The sequence below is a fragment of the Gigantopelta aegis genome, chromosome 4 (genome assembly GCF_016097555.1).
Source record: "Gigantopelta aegis isolate Gae_Host chromosome 4, Gae_host_genome, whole genome shotgun sequence".
In the NCBI taxonomy this organism is placed as follows: Eukaryota; Metazoa; Mollusca; class Gastropoda; order Neomphalida; family Peltospiridae; genus Gigantopelta; species Gigantopelta aegis.
In genome coordinates this window covers 77,100,101-77,126,796 of record NC_054702.1, presented here as the reverse complement: position 1 = coordinate 77,126,796, position 26,696 = coordinate 77,100,101, and the positions used below count along the sequence as shown (strand labels likewise).

The 26,696-nt window shown below is 34.3% G+C and overlaps 2 protein-coding genes across 2 annotated transcripts; both read left to right on the top strand.

Moving 5' to 3' along the window:
- The first annotated feature begins 817 nt into the window (after positions 1 to 817).
- Positions 818 to 15,922, top strand: LOC121371126. The gene is made up of 17 exons (XM_041496789.1): positions 818 to 846; positions 2,863 to 2,972; positions 3,432 to 3,558; positions 4,456 to 4,497; positions 4,737 to 4,963; positions 5,715 to 5,798; positions 6,777 to 6,832; positions 7,221 to 7,283; positions 7,659 to 7,836; positions 8,256 to 8,382; positions 8,855 to 8,998; positions 9,298 to 9,416; positions 10,951 to 11,061; positions 11,631 to 11,735; positions 12,033 to 12,182; positions 13,036 to 13,248; positions 14,745 to 15,922. The coding sequence occupies exons 2-17, from the start codon at positions 2,937 to 2,939 to the stop codon at positions 14,796 to 14,798; spliced, it is 1,836 nt and encodes a 611-aa protein (XP_041352723.1). The 5' UTR covers positions 818 to 846; positions 2,863 to 2,936; the 3' UTR covers positions 14,799 to 15,922.
- Positions 15,923 to 15,962: 40 nt separating this feature from the next.
- Positions 15,963 to 23,146, top strand: LOC121371127 (putative ankyrin repeat protein RF_0381). The gene is made up of 2 exons (XM_041496791.1): positions 15,963 to 16,234; positions 20,994 to 23,146. The coding sequence occupies exons 1-2, from the start codon at positions 16,218 to 16,220 to the stop codon at positions 22,807 to 22,809; spliced, it is 1,833 nt and encodes a 610-aa protein (XP_041352725.1). The 5' UTR covers positions 15,963 to 16,217; the 3' UTR covers positions 22,810 to 23,146.
- Positions 23,147 to 26,696: the final 3,550 nt, after the last annotated feature.

Genomic DNA, 26,696 nt, shown 5'->3' with positions numbered 1-26,696 from the left:
GCAATAAAACATACGTTGACAGATTAATAAAGCTACAAAAAAGAGCGGCTAGGCTAATCCTTGATAAACCACTGCTAACTCCTTCAGCAGATCTCTTTAAGGAATTACAGTGGTTGCCTTTTGATTATAGGTACACATACCATACAGGTACATTAGTATATAAGGCGTTGAACAATCTGACACCTGCATATATAAGTGATTATTTCATACCATCATCAGGCTCAAATAACTATAACCTGAGATCAGCAACACATAATAATCTTGTATTGCCAAGACCCAACACTGAATTGTATAAACACTCCTTCAGATATTCTGGTGTTGAAACATGGAATACAATCCCAAATTCTATTTAAAAAAAAGTGTATCCTTACTTTCATTTAAAAGACAATATAAAAAATTCATAACAACACTGGCTCTTGGTAATGTTCAGTAAAATCTTTACTCAGGAGTCTGTACGTTTAAATTATATTTGTTTATGATTATATCAAGTTGTGATAACATTTGTTTGTATATGTAAACAAAATTGTATTAATTATGTATGCATCATGCGTATTTACCTTATAGTTTCGATGCATTTAATGAAGAATAATTATGTTGTGTTTTGTTATTACATTGTTTATTTCATTATATGTTGAGTAATAATGTTTAATACTTAATAGACAGAAGGCCACAAGGGAGATTAGTGTACTACTATTTGTGTAACCTTCTTTAAATAAAGATTATTATTATTATTATTATTATTATTATTACTAGCGGTTCAATGGTTCTCTAAAATAGAAAGGTGGAAGTAACAGAGCAAACTTTATTTGCAGACGGGGAAGTTTTTGTGTTGTAAATTTTCGAAAGGTGCCCAAAAGTCAAAACAACCACTCATGTATTTTCAAAGATTATTATTATTGCACGATTTTGTATAACCTAAACATTATTGCTGTTATAAATAATGACCAAAGGTTTATATATTGTAATTATAAAACGGGACTGGGCGCTGTAAATCGTAAACGCCCAAACCGGCTATGCGTGTTCGTGCACTCGTCTTTCATTGGTTGCAGAACGAGTTCAGCTGCCACTTTTAAATCACAACCTGAGTTACTTTTCTTTCTTTAGTTTCTTCTTACTCTTTTTCCTTCCTCTCTTCCTTTCTTTCTTACTTTCATTCTTGGCGGGATTTAGGTCATTCGGTTGAGTGCTCGCTTGAGGTGCTTGCGTCGCAGGATCGAACCACCACGGTGCATACATTCAACTGATTTGTTTTTTTCTCGTTCCAACTCGTCAAAGGCCATGGTATGTGTTTTCCTGTCTATGGAAAAGTGCATATAAAAGATCCCATGTTACGTTTGGAAAAATATAGGTTTCCTCTGATGATTACGTGTCAGAATTGCCAAATATTTCACATCCAATAGCTGATGATTAAGTAATCAATGTGCTCTGGTGTTGTTAAACAAAACAAACTTTAACTTTTCTTTCTTTAGTACAGCATTGTAATCACTCAAATTATGTACAGGTTACCATATATGATAAGTCTGGTAACCTATTGGTTACCAACATTTATGAATTTTACAGTTTCCATTATCATGCCTTCACAAATACATGGATACATTATTAATTCATATCACTGTCAAAATTTAGATTTTGTTTTTTTAATTGTGGAGAATGAAGTACTGTTCTTGACTTTCTTGAAATGTGGTAACCTACTGGTAATCTGAATAACCATTTTGGACACATTTCGATGCCTGCAAGGGGATATATAAAGCCACTATACTAATATTTCTTTTAATAACAACAAATGGTAAGGCCTATTCTGCTCAAGCCTCCAAAATACATTTTGTCTGTATTAAACCTGAGTAATCATATTTTTCATCAACATTGAGAGCGGGGGTAAAACATTTTGAAAATAACAAAATTAATCTATTAATGTGACTGGCGTTGTGGTAAGCCATCGGTCTACAGGCCGGTAGGTACTGGGTTCGGAACCCAATCGAGGCATGGGATTTTTAATCCAGATACCGACTCCAAACCCTGAGTGAGTGCTCCGCAAGGCTCAATGGGTAGGTGTAAACCACTTGCACCGACCAGTGATCCATAACTGGTTCAACAAAGGCCATGGTTTGTGCTATCCTGCCTGTGGGAAGTGCAAATAAAAGATCCCTTGCTGCTAATCGGAAGAGTAGCCCATGTAGTGGCGACAGTGGGTTTCCTCTTAAAATCTGTGTGGTCCTTAACCATATGTCTGACGCCATATAACCGTAAATAAAATGTGTTGAGTGCATCGTTAAATAAAACATTTCTTTCTTTCTATTAATGTATGCAATTTAATATTTTACTCAATATTTTGTTTAGAATAAACTAACTACCAATATTTACCTTCAGTTAAAACAAACCATTTTATCATCTTTGAAAAACTGATTTATTTCTTCAATAAATATTGAGGTAAAATAAAGCTAGTGATGAAAAATATTTTTGTGGAGAATGGGATGGAGTAATAGTATAGTCAACAGACAACCCCAAACAGTGAAAATCTGCTCTGACAAACAAAATATACTTTGGTGGTTGTCCATTTCGACAAGTAAAAATGTTCAATGTTTAACATCCTTGTACTTGAATAAAAGAAACTATTTATTTAGACAAGTGAAAATAGTGTCGGACAAGACAATTTCTAGATGTATTTGTCAGGTGGACTAATGAAAATTTGTGCTTATTTCAATTACTGTCAAAAGCTGAGTTGTGTTCACATGGCAGTTTGTTTGAACCATTAATGGATATTTGCACGAACAAAAATAAATTTGACATGTAAATAAATATATATATATATATGTTTTTTAATTAAAACAAATTACTGTGCAATTTTTTTCTATTTTGTTTTAGAATGTAAATTAAAGATAGTCAATTTACTTGAATACTTGATTTTATCAACCCAGCATGGTTCTTTGAATCCTGAGATGGACCGTCTTCCTATTCAGCTGGCTCTCGTGGAGGTTAGAAATTATATGTAGATCATATATGTAATTTTATGACAATGTCTACCTATTCTTGAATTAAAAACAAGTCATTTACACTTACAATTTGAGGGGGAAAATATCACAGGTTTATTTTATAGTAAATTGTAATCCATAAATGACTGGGAATGACATGGTTTGGTTGATAGATTATATATTTACTTGTCAATGTCAGAAATCTATTGATTTAGAATACTAGTACATATAATAACATTAATGACTGCTAACAAGATAAAGGATGTCTGTAATTAATACTATGTTTTATTAACAGGTCATTAAAAAAAAAATCATTAAAGCCTTTTAATTTGTATTGAATTCCTAATAACAAAATTATGTTTTAGTTTTAAATTTATGCTGTTTGAATTATTTTAATTAGTAGCCTGTAATATGAATACACTTTTGACAAATTATATATATCTTTTATTTTGTTTTTGGCAGGTTATTAGAACACTTCTTTTTTGCACAAGATCAGAAGATATTCAAATGACACCTCTTCATCTTGGAATTGAATTAAAGTCCAAAAAGAAAGCTTGCCAAGGCAGTCAGAAGATATTTTATATAAGAGGTATATCACTGCAGGGAATAAAATATTACTTGCAGACTGGTACATGAATCCTGACATGAGTTTCGTAAATCAGTATGACTCACACTCGAGTGTAATAGTTTTCTTTATTATCCATATTATTATTGTTATTTTTTTTATGAATATCAAGGACAGTTTTAATCACAACTACAAGGATATGCTGAAATGACGTCATATTTCACAAGACAGTGTGATTTAGGACTGGTCAAGCAATGTCATTTTGTTATTACATGTGTGCTTTATATGGTTTTTATTAACTTGTTTATGTTGAACCATGTGAAAATAAAATATATTATGCTTGCATTTGTCTTGAAATAAAAAATACTTAAATAACAACAAAAAATAAAATATACAGACCTTGCCGTTTAAAATAAGCTACCATTCTCGCCTCTGAGATTAGTTCAAGGAAAGTTATATTTAGCTCCCCTTAGGATGTAAATTTGTATGGTATCAATAGTGGATTTTAAATGGCTTCCCATAATCATAGAGAATAAATTAATGATTCCCCTCATTTTTTTTTCATGTTGAGGTCTGGATATAGCACAAAAGTTTGCCACTCTTTGTTTTTTTCATACCCAGATTAACACAAAGAAGATAATATTTTATTTTAAATTCTTTTTTTGGTTGTTGGACAATAACAATCAATAATAAAAAGTGACATTATAAGGTATGACATTCTCTAAAGACATAATTTTTTTATGTTCATCAAGAAATGAACCAGCTCGCATTGCTACAGCTGGTTCAATGCCAGTAAATATGAATTGTTGCCAGGACTTGACACTGAACTATACATCATATGTGATGTTAGTTTTCAGGATAAAATGCTCATATGTAGAAATTTATGCTGAAATGTTCTTTTTTTTCTTTCTCTTTTTTCAGTTTCATCTAACTCTGATGTCAGTTTCCAAGCTTTACTTAAAGGTTAGATATTGTGCATCATGTAGCCCAACTGTATAAAAACATTTCTTAATCAATTTCTAGATGCTCTTTTATTAAAACAATATGTACTTAATCAAACTATTATTTAAAAGACATACCAAAAAAACACCTGTAGGCTAAGATTTAAATCTTTCATTTTCTTTACTGAATGATAGTTCTTCTAAATGAGACCGATACTTGTGGTAGATGGCTGTGTATCTCACAAGACTTTCTTTTTGTAGATGGATACTTACCTACTTTTATTAAAATGGTACTAGCAATGCAGTGCCATGAAGAAGAAGCTCACCTTTCTGTGCAGCAGTCTGATGCCACCAATGTGAATTTAATCACACAGAAAATTATATGGCTATCTCAAGAAGGTGACAAGATAAATGTTGACTGTCGGCAGACCTCTACTGTAACAAATTTGGACAGTATGGAATGTGATAACTTTGTCATTCATTTTAGGGCAAGTGTTATGATTAAATATATGTGCAATAAAAAGTTAACATTTTCTTGATGTCAGTTTAGATATAACCCCTAAAGATGAGTTAAAATATAAATATTATGCCAGTTTTGCATTTGAATAGTTATTCTCAGTAGACCCATTTACAGTTTGGGCTATTTTCCGTTCCAACCAGTGGTCCACAACTGGTTTATCAAAGGCCGTGGTATGTGCTGTCATGTGGGAAAATGCATATAAAAGACCACTTGCTGCTTATCGGAAAGAGTAGTCTATGTGACGACAGCGGGTTTCCTCTAAAGAAATATGTCAGAATGACCATATGTTTGACGTCCAATAGCCGATGATAAGATAAAAATCAATGTGCTCTAGAGGTGTCATTAAATAAAACAAACTTTACTTTACTTCTTGAATAGTTATGGCCCTTTAATCTTGGGTACTGCTCTTTCGTATTATATAACATTTGTGCTCATAAAGATCATTAGATTTATTGTTATTAAAAATATATTGATCTTTGTTTAACAAAACCACTGGAGCACATTGATTTATTAATTATCGGCTATTAAATGTCAAAACAGTTGTTAACAGTGACATAGTCTTCAAGAGAAAACCCACTACATTTTTCCATTAGTAACAATAACTAGTTTCAAATGCCAAATGAAGCTGATTAGTTTAATTTTACCTTTATGCCATTTCATAAAAGTATTGTAATCTTGCAACTGTAATATTCAATGCCTTTACAACATTGCCATTACAGGTAGTCCAGCCAGAAGAATATATACTATTGGAAGGTCAACAATTTTGCAAGTTTTTGTATTGGTTGAAGTTTTTGAATCCTTTGGTACATGTATAATATATGCATTTAATATTTTTAATCTTATTTTGATCAGATTTATTTCTTGACGTTAATTAAATTATTAAATCTATAACATATATAAATACAGAAGAGAATTAAGACCTTAATGCATACATTCACTGAATTTTACAAGATTACAGTAAAATAATTTGTTATAAGAATTTATGCTAGACTGAAAAGCAGTCCAATGATATGTTCTTGCACACAATGAAAAAAAAAAAAAAATTAACTAGCAAAATATCATGTCCTATATTAAATTTTGTTATAAACCAAATTTATTTTCATTTTAATTCCATATTCTTACCAACTGTATGCTGCCTATATACCAAAAAATTGTGTCCTTGTTTTATGATGATATTATTTACTAAATCTAGCACTGAGATATGAACAAGAAAACCTTTTATATGGCTAATGCTCGATCTGTGTTGACTTACCTAAGAAAAAACAAAAAAACTTTCAGTTTTCAAAGTTGAATATGGCAGTAAACTAAATGAGAATGTAGATTGTGTTTAGTGTGTGTGTTATTGTTTTAAATTTATTATTTGTATTATCTATGTAAAAGAAATATCTTATAACATGCCTGTCTGGCAGATGATGGAACACTATTATAGCAATATTCCAAAAGTGGATACCACTAAGAAAATTTTCAGGGGTCTAATTCACAAAGGTCTCTTAGGCTCTACTAGACAACAAAGCATCCTCTTTGCAAGTCTTTTAGTAGTGCATTGCGAGATCGCAAAGTTGCGAGAGTTTAGTGAATTAGGTCCCTGGTCCTTTATTAAGTATATCTACCACAAAAGAATAATTTATTGTGAGGGTCTAAAAGGTATTTATTACTATAATAAACATAAATAGATATGTAATAAATGTGTTTGCCCATTGTCTCTTAGTTTATCATCATGGTTCTGTGATGGTACCAAATATTTGTGAATTTTTTTAATGGGAATTTCTCTTATTTTTCAGATATCCATAACTTTTACTATGAAAATCTCTGGTGCGGTTTGTAACACTGATTTCAGGTACTGTTATTATAGGCTACATGCTATGTTGTAAGTCTTTGTTGTAAACAATTTACATGTGAGCTCAGATGTTACTTTTTTTTTTTATTAAATTGCAGTTATATAAAAAAAACATCATATAGAGCCATAATGTTTTTGATAACATGATGTCATGTCAAAATGTTCTTGTGTTACAACTTTCTCGATTCTGTTTTAAAATGCTTTTACAGTGATGCATTGTTAATGTTGGTTGGTATAGGTTTATTCTTTGTAGTTAGAACTTAAGAGTTCTGAAGATGATATTATCTTACTAATGACATGTAGAATAGTTGATGTTAATGTACATTGTTTTCAGTAGAAAGTTAATTTGTAATTAAATGTAGTTGAATGTTCCCTAATTTTCTTGCAGTTACAAAACAACAACTGCTTTTCAAAATCTTACTCTCATAAATGATCCTGTCTACTTATTATGGTGAGTAGATGGTGTTTTGGAATGTTACTTTCATACTCATAGCATCCAATGTTTATTTTGTTTATAATTGTCACAGCTGGATTTTTTGTTAGTAGTACTGACAGCTTTGCCACCATTGTCAGCAAATGGGGACTGCTGCCAAAAATGATGGGCCACTGGTAGCATTTTATCTGAATAAATTATGTTTACTTACTATGGGAAATAAAAATAAATTATATGGTTACCAGTGTTTGTATGTGGTGTTTCTTTTTCTACTCGCCCACAAATCTATTTGATCCTCTTACAGTATATATGTATATCCAATATCTTTTAAACATAGCTTAAAGAGATAGTTACACTTGATGTGTATTTAATATTCTACTGTTTTTTTGTCAGGCACTCCAAAAGTAAAGCAGCTGGTAAAGTGTTTTGTTGCAGTGGCAACTCTGTGAGTATGGAATATGTAGATAAGTTCACTGGTTCTACGTCGTCTCTTTGCATATCCTCCATTATTTGCTTCCTTCCAATCTGGAAAGAACCTTCTCAACATTCCAGCTGGACTGGAAAATTTTTGGTATCTTTGATATTGTTTTTATCACTATTTATTGTGGTGTTACAGTGGAATATGTAAGATAGTCTTCATTTTGATGCAAAGTACATTAATAATAATAATATATGATTAGTATATAACATATATATATAACATGATTTGAATTTCTTAAAGTGGTTTTAAATTACTTGATGGTATTCAAATATTTTGGAAGACAAATTATTGATAACAATGAATGTGACTTATCTCGTAGAAAATGTATATATTTATATATATTTCTTTTTTAATAAATGCTTATAATGTACCATCAAAAGTGAGTAATAAAATCAGTATGTGTTTATTTAAGAGTACATTTTTAAAATTAATAGTTTTACATTTCCTTTTAAGAAAGTATTTCTTTTGAATAAACAGGGTATTTAATGTTGTTTATCCTTAACTACAAGATAACAGTCTATGGGCCACAATATGTCCCTCTTCAACTGCATTCTGCTAGTGTAGAAGACTTCCATTCACTGATTAACTGGAATAGATTTGCTTTTGTTGTTAACAAAGTCCAACCATGTTTGAAAGGTTAGCATTGTTACCAGTACTTTGTATATTTAGATATTGCTATTTCGTGCCTTTTTAAACATTATTTTTGTAATGTCAAGTATAAAATACAAATTGTAAATTTATTATTATTTAAACCGTGAGTAGAATACATATTTATTATGTATGTGCATGCATAGGTGCATACACATTGGTTTTAAATACTGATTCATGGCTACCATCTCTGATATCACCAAATGTCTCTGGGGCATCAAAGTTTATTTATAAAAAAAGTAATAAAAGGTTATTGCATTTTATATATATATGACATATATACAATGTGGAACTAAGTATTCTAAATTTAAACTGTCAGTTACATTTTACTTTGGCTAATCAGACCAAATGTAATTTCAAATCTTATTCAGCTTTTTTTGTCATTTCACAAATACTAATTAAACAAATTTGTAACATTAATTCATTTTGCACTTCAATGAATATATATATATTTTTTTAGATTGTTTGCAGTGGGAAATTAGGATGGATGCTGAAATTGCAGATCAACTGATTTTACCTAAGACTCCAAGCACTAATAGCTTTTTGCTACATATTAGCATTATTATATCCAGTAAGAATGCTTGTAGCTCAAAATATGATGCTCGTAAGTTTATTTTTAATTTTATAAGTTTATGAAATAGAAATTGCTTTATAGCCATAAAACGTTTCATAATACATGGTATTTTAAAGTGGAATGTTTTAAAGTTTATCATATATTCATTACAACCAGTCAGAGAAGTACTTTGTTATAACCTTTACTTGTATATAAAACATGATTATTTTTGTTTCAAATATGGAAAGTCCCACAGTTATATTTATCACTGATGTGAAAAAGATAACCATACCATTTGATACTATATGAATGTCACTGGAAAAAAATAGCAGTCTTTTCTCATTTCACAGAGTTGCATACAAGACTTTCTGCAGATGAAACTCTGTTGTCTTGGCATGCATTGAAAGAGAGTGTCGAATCATCATTTCAGACATTTTGTCATCTAAAAAATGGTGAAGAAAATCCTAAGGTACCTTAAATAAATGATATGTACTGTGAATTTCTTTTCCAACACCATACTTTAAAGGGACATTCCTGAGTTTGCTGCAATTTTTAAGATGTTATCGACTAAGAGAGACTTTTTAATGATTGTAATTACATATCAAATATATTTGTCTGCATAAAATATTAGTGGCTGTATATTAAACATGTTCCTAATCGTTCTAATATTTGTACTAGCTTAAATTTTATTTTATTTTCTAAAAAAAGTTTATTTCATACGTACGAAATTATTTGAAGACAAAATCCAGTTTGGGCTTCTTACAAATATTAAAGGGACACACCCTAGTTATGGCTAGTTGTTAACCATTACGGTGTTGTTTTTCGCTATTAAACCCATTTTTTCACAAATAAAATTGCACTTTACTTACCGTTTATTATTTAGAATATACATTTCCATTCACCTGAAGTGTTTTTTGGTAATCCTGGTAATCCTGGTGTTTGTAATACCACAAAATGCATTTTTCGTATTTCTGAAAAACGGACGCACGTTTGAGAAAAAAACGTTGAGCAGACAAGGTCTAATCTATTTTTAGACGGGATATTTCCATTTCAATGTCACAGACGTTGGTATACCACGTGACCGTTATCATTTTGGTTCGGTTTGTTTTCTCGTGCACGGTTCGCGCAATCAACATCCGATTTGTTGTTGTTCATTTGTGAGGTTTTTCTTCACAGTTCGTGAACATTTTCAGTAACAATAAAGTTCAGACAAGTAAGTATCTCAATACAAAACGTTACAAACCCGTAAAACCAATAATTTTGCTAAGTTCTACGATATCTGGAGAGGGGTAACAACCAGGACAGAACAGTTGGAACATGTCCAGGAGAGGTGAAAAGAACGCACCCCAAGTCTGTGAAATTTGTCGTGACGTAGGCATTGTTGTGCTTCGAGCGACATCTACCGGTGACATCAGAATACAAACTTTCAAAATTATTTCAAGCAATTGGGACATGGGGATTCCCATGGTATTTATCGATATAAAACCTGCTTTTTCACTCCATTTGATAAAAACGTGATCTAAGTGTGTTACAGGTTTGTAGATTAACCAAATTATAATTTATTTTCGCTGGATGGAACTTGGGTGTGCGGCTTTAAGATGATCAGAAACACATTGAATATAGACACTGATATTCTGAACAAGAAAATATATTTAATATGTAAGTTTAATTGTAGAAAGTTTATTAGTCGGAAACATTTTACAATGCAGCAAACTCAGGAATGTCCCTTTAATTATTTATGTATATATAAATTATTGATTTTCATTTTTTTTTGTTTTTACAAAGTAAATAGTTGATACCTTTAATTTGCCCACCCCCCAAATTAAAAAAAAAAAAGTAATAAAAATAAAAGAAATTAAGAAATTATTATAATAAATGTTATATATTTGCTTGACAATGGGATATTTTATGCAGGCACAGTGTTATTGAAATGGGTTTTTTAAAGATTTTTGTTTTTGCATGATGTGATTTGTTAACATTTGCTTCTTCTTTTTTTTGGTCAGAAAATAGCCCTGTTGACAAAAACGATACCTCTTATAAGCAAAGCACTCTGTGATGTTGTTTCTCTTAGTTGTAATGCTGAATTCAGATTAGAAATGCAATGTGTTACACAGGTGAGAAGACCTTATTTATTACTTATGTATAGTTCATGTTTAAGTGTAAATAGATAATACAACATGAATGGCCATTTGATATCACAAGGTTAACTATTAATTGTAGGTTTGTCAGTTTATAAACGGACTTTTCATAATACAGGCACGGATCCAGGATTTTTTATTAGAGGGGGCCCAAAAGCTGTTCTTGTTTTTGAAAATAGAATTTAAAGGTCCTTGACAGATGGTCGGGATATGTTTGCATTTTTAGTGTATTCTGAAATATATATATTGTTCGACCAAAAATGGGGGTGGGGGGGGGTGGATGAGGGTCCCGAGCCCTTTGGGCCCCCACCTGAATCTGCGCTTGTAATATATGTAATGCAGTGTGTTCATTAATAGACAGCAGGCAGTGATTTTTTAAAGCTGTTTTTGCCACCTCCACCACCTATTTTTCAAGCTTACATATTAACCAATCTGCATTCACTAAATCTAGCCAACTATTTTTCTCAGACAGCATCCCTTTTTTTTCAAAGATAATAAACACCTATTTAACATTACTATAAATTCCCACATTTTTCTTTTCTTAGACAGATTGCCTGGATGCTATGAGAAAGGACCTGACTAACAGACTGTGGAAACTTTCAAACTGTCAAGAACCTGTTCATTGCAATTCACAACAGAATTATGCGCTGGTAAATATCTTTGGCACATTTTGTGTGCATACACGAACAAAAACACACACATACAGATGAAATGTGTCTAACTAGTAATTGTATATAATTTCAAAAAATATCAAGAATTATGCATAATGTTTGATTTAATTGGGAAGTATACATGTATAACTACTGCAAATTCCAGGAATTATGCATAATTTGTAGATATTAAGGGATGAAATTAGATATTTCCTAAAATAATTGTCAAACTAAATCTTTACCATTAATTTTGAGATTTTTAATAGCCAACTATGAATGCTGTTGATTTGTTTTTAGATAGGACCAGAGGAGGACGATATTCCTGTAATTGACAGCTGGGAAGAACTGACCTCTTGTTCTCCTAGTCAACAAGCTGATCAACTGGAAGGTCAGAGCAGTTTTATAGAAGAGACGAATCAAGAACCAATGAGACCATCTGCTGAACAGGTACATTTACTTAAATTCATTATGCAATAAACTGTTTTATTTATACATATATGACTTTAGTCATGGGTACACCGGATACATATACAGTTGAATCCCATTGGCTCGAATCACGTCGGTGCTCCAGAAAGTGTTTGATCCATCGAATAGTTTGACCTAACCATTCGATCAATATTGTGTAAGTGTAACTCGGAACTTCGATTTTTTAGTTCGAGCCTTGCGGTGTATTCGACCCTTCTGAGTTCGACCCAACTAGATTCTACTGTATGTAAAAAGTGTTTATGGTAAAAAAAAAAAATATCATTTTCAAAATGCTTTATTTCGTCTGTAAAACAAACATTTTTGTTTTTGTTTTATCTAGTTAAACAGATTTTATTGTTTCACTTTGTTATTAATGCATGAAGAAGGAGTGCAAAACAATCAATTGCATTTGGATTACATTAACATAATTATGTATAAAAGGTGTGCTTTGTTATTTTAAACATGTATATCAATAACATGAAAACTATGTTTTATCTGTTTTGGGAGCTGTTGTAGTGATTCTGTCTGCATAACCATTTGAATGAATGAATGAATGAATGTTTAACGACACCCCAACACAAAAATACACATCGGTTATTGGGTGTAGAAAAATATAGGTACATGGAATCATAACCATTTGAGTGTCAACAAATTTGGCTTCAAAGTAATTGACTTGTTCTTTTTTCCATTTATAGGAGATGAAATGCAGCTTGCTCCTAGTAATATTTGTGTTTTATTACAAGCAAGTAACATTTGTGTTTTTATAGTTCAATTCTAAAAAGTTCATTGTCATTATTTATTGATGTCTTAATTGCAATATTACTTGTATTTACAGGAAATTGGCAGTGCAATGCCTTTACCAGAAGAAACTGAGATTCATCAGTTTCCATTAGATCAAAGTTTTTTTGATGATTTGGAAATTGATTTTTCAAGCATTACTGATATTAACGAGGTAGATCCTTCATCTGAAGTTGTTAATAATAACATGGAACCAGAAGAATCATCTTTAGAAATAATAGAGAATGACAACAATACAACTACAAATCAGGTATATTGTAACAGAATTTAACATGCCTACATCATGTGCTTTTCAGTCAGTCTGTTTGTGTAATCACAGAATTCTTTGAAAAGCAGAAACAAATAAATATATATTAAAAAAACAAAACCTGCCTGCTTGTTTGTTTGTTTTTTTCTTTGTGAATGCTTATGATGTGTGTGCCTCTAGAAAATTTAGAAGAAGAGAAAATAAGTGGTGGATTTCTTAAGCAGTCCAAGTTATCTTCACATGGTATGCATATTCACACTAAGTGGTGTTTTTTCTTGAAAACCTTTTTCTCTTGGTATCCTGCACAAGTGTTTTGTAGTTGCCATACTTTATATTTTGTGTTAAGTTGTGGGTCACCAAGGACATTCACCAAATGTAGAAGACTCGCCTTCTGCAATTTGTAGAATAACTCAAGTTTATCACATAATTTAACCAAGTTTTCCCTTGAGGAATTTAATAGAAGATTGAAAGTTTCAAATAGGATAACAGGGTTTTCTGTATTTAAGACCCAGGCTTAAATCCAGAAAATACTACCGTACTTGGAGAACAAAGTTTTATTAAAAATTGGGGCTTAAATTAAGACATTGAAAAAATCCATACTGTAATAAATTAAGAACAGCCGTATGTATCACAAAGTGACAACTTTAGGCACATGTAACACATTTAGATATAGGTGTATAAGATGCCATCAACTAGGGGATGAGATGTTATTAATTTTCCTTTCTACTGTGTGTATGTGTGTGTGTTGGGGGGACACGATGTCATTCTAGCCACATCATCTTCATAATTAGGAAGAGGGGGAATGCATTTGACACCTTCAACTAACTGTCTATGTATTCTGGATGCATGGTGGATTTGCTGGATATATAGGCCTAATACCGATTTCCAATTTACTGTCAAGTTTTTGTCAGGTTAATTAAATTGTTTTGGGGAAAGCCACTAAAAGCACATTACGAATTTGATATCGTGGAGTTAATTATTAAAAAATTATGTCTGTGATTGATTAATTTGACCTGGGATTATTTATTTTTTATCACAAATAATGTAAAAATAAAGAAATATAATACTTACAACTATGATAATATATCTTTAATTTTAATAATTTAACTGACAGTGTATTACGATTTTGATATCATTGAGTTAATTCTAAAATTGTGTGGGATTGATTACTTTGAGTTAGTGTTTTTATTTTAAACAATATATCACAAATAATGTAAAAAAAAATATATACATGTATATATGATACTTGCAACTACGACAATATGTCTTCTATTAATTTTAAAATCTGCCCATATAAAACTTCTATTTTTAACAGTAAATATATTCATACCGACGATAACATAATACATCTTTTAAAAGTTAAATTGATTTACCTTGCATACATTTTAATTTGTAACCAATGACCGGCGAATACTGAATATCATTTACAAATAAGTGTCAGTTTATTATATTCATATAAAAATAAGAATTAAAAATAGGTTTTTTTTTTTTTTTCACAGACCGATTCTGCCTGGTATAATGAAGTGATGCTGGATGTCGCTGATTGGATATGATCTTTAATGAATTTTGTGTTTGTTTTTGACTATGTTGGCATTCTATATAAACATGTTAGTTTGTATGTTCATAAGAGTATGCAGGGCATATTGTGATCAGGTATTTTTCCATCTGTTTATTAGCATTTTCGTTTTCATATTAATTCAAATTATAGAGAGCTCTGGAGCAGCGTGACACTGTGACAGGGTTTATCACTCGGATAATATTTTTGTATTTCTTACCATTACTATAATGTTTTATATTAACAACATTGCATGTTTGTCGTATACATGGACAAGTAGTTTAAGCGACTATCCTGGCTGTGCTACCACTGTAGGATGTTTCCGACTAACGGTGCCTTTTTTCGCGACTTAAATTACATATCACGGGCGTTGGAAGGTACCAAATGTGGGGAGGGGGTCACACACATGATATATATATATATATATATATATATATATATACCATCGCTGTTGCTAAAAAGTGGAGGGGCACATGCCACCACCACCCCACCCCCTGCTTCCTACGCCAGTGCAAATTAAATACATTTTCTTGTTCACAATACCAGGATCGGTATATCCAATGTGTTTGCTAAAGTTTGTAATATTTTGTGTTCCTATTAATTAGTAATATATATGTTTTCGTACATACGAAATTATTGAAAGTTAAAATCCGGTTTGAGCAAATACAATCATTAGGATGACAACAAGCATTTTGTTTAAATACAGATACTGATATTCTAAACAGGATGATATCTTTAATATGTAATTTTATTCATAAAAAAAGGATCTATTATAAATATGTTACAATGGACAGTCAGTTTACAATTAATTGTAGGTAGGAGGTTGTATGCTATGTGATATTGATCTTGGAGAATTAGCCAGGTATCGTGTATAATATGAATTATGATGTGATAAAAAAGAATATATTTTTATTGTTTTATTTGGCGTTATAAGGTTTAACTTTGGTGACCTTGAAATGTCAAGAATTTATCTTCTAATAGGTTATGCAAATGTATTGAAATAATTCAACATATACAACCTTATTCTCTTGATTATAATAATACCTTGAATTCTTTAAGTATTGTACATGTTGCCTATTGATAATGTGTTGGTAGTAAATTGTAATAAATCCAATTACATTAATAGGCGTTTGGTTTCTTTGGGGGGGGGGGGGGGGGGGGGAGAGATTATTTCTTTAAATATATCGTTTTCGATTTGTAACCGATAAACTCCATAATAAAATTCTTCTAACAGTAAATGAAAACGACATGCCAGGAGCCATATGTACCTCAACTGCTTACTTCCACGAGTATAGCGGAAGAGTTGTATCCCGTAGATCACATGATCTAGATAATGTCAGTTGCAGGAATGTGTTATCTCTTATTATGATGTGAACGAGAAGGGTGTTTTGAAAGTCCTCGGGCTAGTAGGGGAAAGATGGCCGGCCAGAAAAGGTAAGGGATTACATACGTAATAAGGTAGCCGATACTGTCACAGCTTTGACATCGAAACGCTTGAGATAATACGCTGTTGCTCCTCGCGACTACAGTATAGAAATATTTAGGTCACGCGGGGTCAATGTTGTTTACAACTGAAAATCGAGGTGTATTGCATGCAGGCCAGCACGTTAGCTGTTCCATAATTTTACAGCTAACAGACATCTCGGTCTACATAAGACGAATGTAATGAGATATTTTTTTTCAAGTGTTTCTTTTTATTTTGTTTATTTGTAACGAACTAGCCATGTTATGGAAATAAAGGAAAGGAATGTTGGTCTAAATAGTGATGTTGGAAACCAGGGGCCTAATTCACAAAGGTCTCTTAGGCTCTGCTAAACAACAAAGCATCCTCTTTGCAAGTCTTAGCATTGCACTGCGAGATCGCAAAGTTGCGAGAGTTTAGTGAATTAGGCCCCTGGTTACGAAAAAACTAACGTATATTTGGTAATGTTAAAAAGTTTGGACTGATTTCATATGTCTAGGTTATCGGTGGGTTTTGGAAACATATGGTTTAAACCTAGGTTAAACCCTGGGTCATGTTTACTGTGCATTTCGTATGTCTGGTTTTCAGTAATTCTAGTTTAATACTGAGTTACAATTGTATTGCTTGTTTAAACCTGTCCTTGACGTGGTTTTTCGCTGGGTTTGCTCAAAATAACTTTTCTTCATGGATAATTTCGACAGCAAAATCGTGTTTTACGTCAGTATTGCAGAGCTATGAAATGTGAAAGTATTTTAGAGATCATTTGAAGCCACTACAGAAGCGAATACAGGGTGGGCGTTGGGGGGAAGGGGTTCGAACCCCCTCCCCCTTTAGACAATATGCACTTTTTTTTTTTTCTTTTTTTTTTTAGCACGACTGTATAATTAGATCCACCCCTTCATCATGTTCGAGGCGAACGAACAACAAAGCGTCTGAGATATATAGAGGATAATAAATGAGATACCAGTTATTATCAAATTTATGTCCCGAGTCAAATAATTTTTAGTTGTCGCGAGCTTTAGCGAGTGTCAAATTAAAAGTATTTCACTCGGAACATAAATTTGATAACAACTGGTACGGAGTTTGCTATTCTATTTATTACCCCCAGCTGTGTTTTCTCTAAACGCCTTTATTTTAGATGCACATGCACGTACATGTAGGCTATAGAAACAATGTAAACCACTTTACACACTGTTCTGAGTATTGCTTATACTTTGCATTTTAATCACGTTCACAGATAATTTTCAAAAACAAAAGTTATCGTTATTCTGCTAAAAATATAAATAATGATTTGCGTCAAAATTACATTTTGTTATAAATTTAACAGAACAGTCGTGAACACAAACTCCTCAAAGTACATGACGTCATTTTGTGTGTTTGCCAAATTGTGATAATGTTATATTTAGTACCGACAAAGTCATTGGTTTGTAAGCGTCAAATCATCCAGTAATATTGTACGTCACACCACTGCAGAATATTTCTCATTGAGAAAATACGGAAAATATTTTCCCTGTTATGAGTGGTCACTGGGGTAATAAATATAGTTATTTACTAAATTAGTACTAGCATTGGAAGTTGATCGCAGCATGTAACATTTTGAAAACATGATGTTCTGAAATGCATTTTCCGGACGCCCATGTAAAGTAGATAACTATAAAGAAAACGAAAGGCGCACAATCTCCATTTGACACTCGTGCCAAAAAATAACTTTAATCACATAAACAGCACTACCGGTAAAAACAGTTACGGCTGTTCGGGAAATAAAATAGGTCTACGGGAAGCGCTATGTACGTTTAAATATTTTTTTAAAAATCACAACTTTAAAAAAGGAAAGAATTCCTGCAATAGAACTAACACCGGTTCTTAAAATCTGCTAGGCTTTGAACCGATTAAATTGCCTCCTTTCCAAATAATAAATCTAACGGATAAGCATAAGCGTACTAGACGGGGGTGGGGTTTTGGGGCAACTGCCCCCCTAATGCTGGAACAAACAAATTCGGGCAAAAATGATGCAGATATTCGGGAAAAAATTTCTAGCCTCTTGAGACCTTTTTACTATGTATTTATTCATTGTACCCTCAAAATTAGTTGTAATGTATTTTAAAATGCGTAGTGACTCGTTTGCAACCCTATGTAGCTGTTTGGTAGTAATGCTAATATGAATAAATGTTGTTATCTCGCCTTCATGTTAAATTCTTTAATCTCATTGGTTGTTTGCCGTTGGACAAATTCCTTATACCCCTGTGGGCGGAGCCAAATTCTCTTATACCCCGTCTGTAATTTCCAACAGTTTCCAACCACCCCAGTTAATGCTAAAGCAATAATCAGATTATAAATAGCATTGATAATCAATCAAGTATACATAATTAATTTTATTTTTACTATAAAATACACTATTTCAATACTTTTTAAAGCTGCAATGTTGAACTCGGCCACCTAATTACGGTCGTGGTGTTATTGTATTAATGCACGATTAGCAACATTTTTTTTTTTTTTTTTTTTTTGTTTTTTTTTTAATATATATATTTTTTTACTACATACATTTCTGATAAAAAAAAAAGAAGTTTTTTTTAGTTTTATTATTAATATCTGTTTCAGCCAATTTCGTATTACAAACGTTTGAAGTTAAAAACTTCGGCTCGGGGTAAAAGAACACACAAAGGGTACATAAAAAGCCATATACCCCTCGTGATGCTTCTACAACTTATATTATCCAAATTCTGGCATTTTTTGGTTTAATTCGGGCAAATTACCAATCTTCCAATCTCTCTCCCCCCCCCATCCCCCCATCCCCCCCCCCATCCCTAGAAATGGGAGATCGCACGCCTAGATGCAGACACGTATGTAATGAGATGCATAATACACAGACAATGCTACAACAAGCATGCTATATATAGAATACTAAGCGAGCTTGCCTGTCATACCATTTTTATGAAACGAGTGAACACTGTTTACGAGTTTCATAAAAATGGTATGACAGGCAAGCTCGTTTAGTATTTTATTTATTACAAACCAACTGCAAACAAGCAACGCAGAAGCAGATGTCGAGACCCACTACACGTTATTTTTTTTCTACGAACTGGGTCAGTAAATGATCTACGTCACGCTGGCCAATATTACACTAGTTAGATATTGAGTGATTGTTATGAGATGAGCAATATCGTACACTGGTGTGTAATAATGTAGCTATAGTAAAGTTTGTTATACTTAACGACGCCACTAGAGCACATTGATTTTTTATGTTATCGTCGGCTATTGGACGTCAAACATATGGTCATTCTGACACTGTTTTTTATTTGCGCTTCCCACAGGCAGGATAGCACAAACCATGACCTTTGTTGAACCAGTTATGGATCACTGGTCGGTGCAAGTGGTTTACACCTACCCATTGAGCCTTGCGGAGCACTCACTCAGGGTTTGGAGTCGGTATCTGGATTAAAAATCCCATGCCTCGACTGGGATCCAAACCCAGTACATACCAGCCTGTAGACCGATGGCCTAACCACGACGCCACCGAGGCCGGTCATGTAGCTATAGATGCTGTAGACTAAAATATGTTCTATTGCACGTATATTAGAAGTGGGTGAGCCGCTTTCAAAAATTAGTTTGTTTTTGTTTAACGACACCACTGGAGCACATTGGTGTATTAATCATCGGTTATGGTAATTCTGACATATAACCATAAGAGAGGAAACCCGCTACATGTTTCCATAAGTAGCAATGTATAATCTATAATGTACTATCCCACAAAATAGCACATACGATGGCCTTTGAGATACCAATGTTATACCATCGTGGTGCACTGGCTGGAACGACAAATAGTCCAATGGGCCCACAAACGGGAATTAATCCTAGATCTATAGCAGCAAAACTAGATACTGTGACGGGCCCATGGCTATAATAGGAAGGAAGGAAGGAAGGAAATTATTTATTTATCGACGCACTCAACACATTTAATTACGGTTATATGGCGTCGGACATATGGTTAAGGACCACACATATATTGAGAGAGGAAACCCGCAGTCACCACTTAATGGGCTACTCTTTCCGATTAACAGCAAGGGATCTTTTATGTCCACCATCCCACACAGGATAGCACATACCACAGCCTTTCATATACCAGTCGTGGTGCACTGGCTAGAACGAGATATAGCCCAGTGGGCCCACCGACGGGGATCGATCCCAAACCGACCGCGCATCAAGCGAGCGCTTTACCACTGGGCTACGTCCCACCCTCTGGCTATAATAGATGCTATGGAATAAGGTATATAGACAGGATATTGCAATCCCTATGGTTGGCATTACTCGAACCGTTGCATATGACGCCTAATTTCTAACTCGTTGACTAAATTAAAACAAAGGAATCTAGCTAAAACGTATTTTGATGATCATTTCTGTATTATTCGAATCGTATTCCGCTGATTTTTATATTTACCATCCAGCGTAGGAATCCATTAAAACTACTTATTAGTTCCACATCTGTAAATAGAAAAATCGTAATTAGTGTAACTGCAGGCTTGTAGGAACGATAGGGCACAGTCTCCAATGGAAGGACACAAGCCAGATATGCATCTTTATAGAGTAGGACAAAACACATGTACATTTTCATCCTCAGGATGGGGTGGAGGGGGGCATAGGTCCCCGTCTCCACCACAACTGTTCCTAAGGCTTAAAGTGTAATTTCTAGTTTTTTTTTTTTTTTTTTTTTTTTTTTTTTTTTTTTTCATACAGTTTAGAAGATGCGGTTGTCATTCAGGATCAGGAACTACTGCACAAGCTGCTAGACAGTAGCCGCATGGATCCACAGGACAGCCGCAGTGCATTTTTCATGGCATGTCTACTGGAAAACGAAAATTGCACTGTTGCCTTGCTGCATGCCGGAAACTCTGCTGACATGGTAAATGAAGAAGGATACACACCTTTAGCATTAGCAGCAAAACGGGGGTCCGTCAGAATGGTGGAACTTCTTATACACTGGGTAAGCAACATTGATCTGACCAGTGGTCCGCTACTTAACACCCCACTCCACAATGCTGCATCTGAAGGCTACGTTGATTGCTGTCAGTGTCTGATAAATGCTGGTGCTGATGTGAACTCTGTGAATTCGGAGAATGACACTCCTCTAATCTTGGCCTCATTACATGGTCATCTTTCCGTAGTGAAACGTCTCTTGGCTTACCATGCATCTGTCAGACGACGGGGCTATCTGGACCGGACTGCACTGCACTGTGCCACAGAAAGTGGTCACCTGGGAGTCTGTAGATTCTTGGTGAGTGCTGAAGCGGATTTGGAAGAGGAGGACACCTTCGGTAATACGCCATTGATCTGTGCAGCAGAGAAAGGATATGTAGAACTAATTAAGTTGTTCCTGGTCAATGGGTGTGACATTAACAGAATGTGCCACAGTGCTGCAACGGCCCTGCACTACACAGCACAGCACGGGGATACCACCTGCTGTGGTGTGTTGCTTCTGAATGGGGCGGAGATCGACGCCCAGGACATTCGACGCTTCACTCCTCTGATGATGGCTGCTATGAACGGGCATCACGAGGTGGTAAGGATGATGATCAATTGGAAGTGTAACGTCAATATGGTGTCCTACAACAAGCGCAGTGCCCTGCACCTGGCGGCTGAGCGAGGACAACTCAAGTGCTGCAAGCTGCTGCTCGATTCAGGAGCCAATATAGACAATCAGGACTTTCTCGGGTGTACGCCGTTACATATATCGGCCCTGAAGGGAAATCTAGCAGTAATGAGGTTCCTAATATATCAGGGCGCTGATATTAACAAGAAACCCAATAACTGTAACACCCTTCTTCATTATGCCGCGTCGGGTGGAAACGTTATTTGTTGCAATGATCTGATCGAAAGGGGGTTTGATCTCAACGCCCGTAACAGGGATGGCATTACACCGTTAATAAGCGCGGTGACATCAAAGCAGGTGCAAACGACCAAGTTCTTTCTTGATGCTGGATGCCAGGTGAATATCCGTGGTTTGCATGGGATGACTGCCGTCAACGAAGCTGTTTTCACCAAACAGCCGAGTATTGTGTCGGTGCTCTTGAAGTATAATGCAAATCCAAATATTGAAGATGATGCAGGAACGCTACCGCTATGGTTCGCAGTGGATATGGATTTTCCACCTTTGGACATTGTGAAACAGTTGATCAAGGCCGGCAGTAAATTGGATGCACGGTCCACGCTTGACGATCCTTGTGGCCCGTGCAATCCGGTCGAGCATGCTGTACACCGAAACAAAACGGTCATTATAACTTGGTTCGTTGCTTCTTACTGTGAAGAAGCAGCCAACACCTTACGCAAATGCCTGCGTGCCGCCGAGACCCAGCCCAAGGTCTGGCAATCGACGATAATATTTGTACGGAATTTAGTGAGCACACCGCAGTCTCTTCTTGCAAACTGCCGAAAAGAAATAAGGTCGTGCGTCATCAAGGGTCACATAATACCGGGAACATTCTCACAGCTGCATGTTCCACAGATGTTGAAGAATTATCTCGATTTCAGTGATTTTGAAGGGTCACAGTGTTAAACTTGTGTTCATTTCAACAGTCTAAAACATTGCATTGTCTTTTGCAGAAAGCTGCGAAGAAACGCCGGGTACATTACATAATGTTTCCAATGCAGCTAAATTTGTGTGTTTGTTTGTTTGTGTGTTTTCCAAGAATGTGGTGAATGCTCCACAGTCTTAAGACTCTAAATGCATACGTGGCAAAGATACATGCTAGAAATATTTGGTTTCAGGACCAGCAAGATGGATGTTACATAACTGTGCCCTGATTTCAGTCATTATAATGACATTCATGCAGTATTAACTGGATACTTATTGGCAACATTATGTGCAATAATAAAATAATAACGTGATAAGTCATAGATCCTTCTTCTATTGCGAGTGTTCATACGACCAAATCACATGCTTAAAAGTTCATCAAGCACTATGATGTTTACTATTTTACATTATTTACATCTGCTGTCATGTTCATATCACAGAAGTGGACTGAACTGTTGGGTAGTCAAGGAGAAAAGATCAAATTATAACCAGGATACTGTGTGTCGTTAACACATCGGTTTCCAGCTAGCTTTGGCGCATAATTTTATCTTGTGAAATAAATAGAGTGACCATAATTAAAAACGAATAATCACTATTATTATATAACATTTAGTGAAATATCTTAAAATATCAGTGAAATAAAAGTGTTATCGGTCACTCATTGACGATAACACATTTTAGAGTGAAATTTTCACTATTTGACTCTAAAATGTGTTATCGTCACTGTAGAAAGTGTTATCTTCACTGTAAGGAAGCCGGAACTATTTTGCTGTTAGCATTTTAAAAATAAAGGTAAATTGCCAAAAGTTATATAATAAGTTAATGAAAGAGGATGTATGTAATCTATCCATCGCTGATCTAACATTTTAAAACATATATTATTGTTATTATCTAGTCTCATCTTTTGGATATCTTTTAAGGGGTTGGGATGAGGGACGTTTTGGCTAGTGAATAGTAAACTTGCTTTTTGATGTCTCGTATCATAATCTTTTGGGCATATTTTACAATTTGTACCACAGTTTTAATTTGTGTGTTATAGTTGATTTGTTGGACTCTTATTATTTTTACTTCTTTCGTTTGGTAGTTCAACACAAAACGTAATATACGTCATTTATACAACGCAGTATAAGTTAAAACTATTTTATCTTAAAGTGGACGATAGATTGTATTTAGCCGTTTCCTTTATTGTGCTCGTATATTGTTGCTTCTAGTTTTTAACCAAATTCTTAGTGCTATATCAGAAGTAGTGTTCCATTAGCAACTCTTGAGGCCTTCAAACTATACTATATGAAATCGGATGACATAATGTGCGGACTAAATGTAGACTGATGTATATTAGGCGAGCTCATTTCTTCAGTTAATGAAGAAATCACTGGCGCATCAAATACACTACTGTAATGATTACCTAAATGTGTGTTTCCGTTTCAACGAAAGAAAGAAAGAAATGTTTTATTTAACTACGCACTCAACACATTTTATTTACGGTTATATGGCGTGAGACATATGGTCAAGGACCACACAGATACTGAGAGAGGAAACCGGCTGTCGCCACTTCATGGGCTACTCTTTTAGATTAGCAACAAGAGATCTTTTATATGCACCATCCCACAGACGGGGTAGTACATAGCACTGCCTTTGATATACCAGTCGTGTCGTTTCAACGAATGTCCTAATATGTTTAAACAGGTCGATCCAGTATTTTGCAATAGTTGTAAGGATGTGGCACACTCGCACAGCTATTGAAATAAAGTGAAGTGTTTAAAAATGGCGAGACATTTGATGAGAATGTTTTAACACGCGCATTTATAAATCTTATCATGCCATGTCTTTGATGCTCTTATTATTGTGTTGTATAACAGTGAAATAAGTAAATATTCAGTACAAATGTATGCTAGTGTAAACGGGGTTTTTTTCGCTGCATATTAAAGATCAACCTACTAGTATGTGATGTAGATTGAAGGGTTTGAACAAGGGATCTTTTATTTTTACATTTATATGCATTGGCCAGTATTTACATGGCAATATGTATTATAACTTATGATATATTTACGGGGGTGGGGCCTTTCATCTACTTAGGACATCCTCATGATACATACATACATATATGCCCACTGTTCCGTGCACGTAAGCGGGATCAACCGCGTAGATTGTAGGCCCCATGCATGTGGTTGAGTTAAAGAACATCCTTTTTATGGATGCTTCGATAGCTCAGAGCGCATCGTGGTTAGTCTTGCAATTTGCGGGCGATTCGGTGCCACAGGTTCGAGTCCCAGCAACGGCATGGGACAATTTGTGAGGCCAGAAAGGATTTAATTATCTCCTGCGCCAGTGCGTTAATATCCATGTACGTAACAGTCAACCTCGACATGCATACAATACATACTAGCCAGTGCCAGGTCTGCCCACTGTTTTATGCACGTAAGCGGGATCGACCGCGTAGATTGTAGGCCCCATGCATGTGGTTGAGTTAAAGAACATCCTGTTTATGGATGCTTCGATAGCTCGGAGCGCATCGTGGTTAGTCTTGTAATTTGCGGGCGATTCGGTGCCACAGGTTCGAGTCCCAGCAACGGCATGGGACAATTTGTGAAGCCAGAAAGGATTTAATTACCTCCAGCGCCAGTGCGTTAATATCTATGTATGTAACAGTCAACCTCGACATACATACAATATATAAATATTCATACATCAATACATACATACATCAATACATACATACATATATATATATATATATATATATATATATACACACACACACACACACACACACACACACACACACACACACACACACATATATATATATATATATATATATATCCATTGCATGCAACATCCTTGAAAACAAATAGAATTACCCTTAGATACGCGGGCATGCGTGAGAGTTACGAAACAAAACAAAATATTAATTATAGACATGTCGACAATCGCATTTGCAAAATATATAGTATATCCATTCATATACCAAAAACACAATTACAGAAACAAAGACCAAGATATCTTTATCTCTTTCAACCCCACCCCGCCTGAGGTGCTTTAGTCCCAGGATCAAATCACCTCAATGGACCCATTCTTTAATTGTTGTTTTTTTCCGTCCCAAACAGTGCACCACAACGGGTATATCAAAGGCCGTGGTATGTGCTATTCTATGCTTATAAAAACATTCGTATTTTTGGAAAAATGTAGCTAGTTTAATATCTGGCTGTCGGCATTACGAAATGTTTGGTATCCAATAGCCGATGCTAAATCAATATACAAACCAACTTTATTGTTCATCCTCCACACACGCCTATATACAAACAAACTTTATTGTTCATCCTCCACACACGCCTATATACAAAAAAACTTTATTGTTCATCCTCCACACACGCCTATAGATGTCCCGATAATTAATACATAATACACGCATAACAAAATACAATAAAATTACAAAAACTTGCATATATTTAATTCAACGTTTAGTTTTTGTTGTATTTTGTCAGTTTGGCAGACGCGAACATATAGTGTCCATTTTTAACATAGCTTGCATGTGTAGTTATAAGTATTTACGATTTGTGATTGGCTGTGATGCTAAAACAATATTAGCTTTTGTTATAGACGTAATGTTAGAACATATTATTTTGTTATATGCTGGGTATTACTAAATATATAGCAACACTATTGGACATTGGACACCAGTGGAAGAGTTTCGGGACCGTGATTTGTATGCTGCAATGTACTTCATATAAATCATAGCACATAGCTTCCATAATAAATGTGGTGACATAAAAAAAATGTAAAACATCAATGTTTACCGTTTTCTTTTCTTTTTTGTTTTGTGTTTGTTTGTTTTTCTCGCCTAAATCCATATTTGAACCACATCTTTG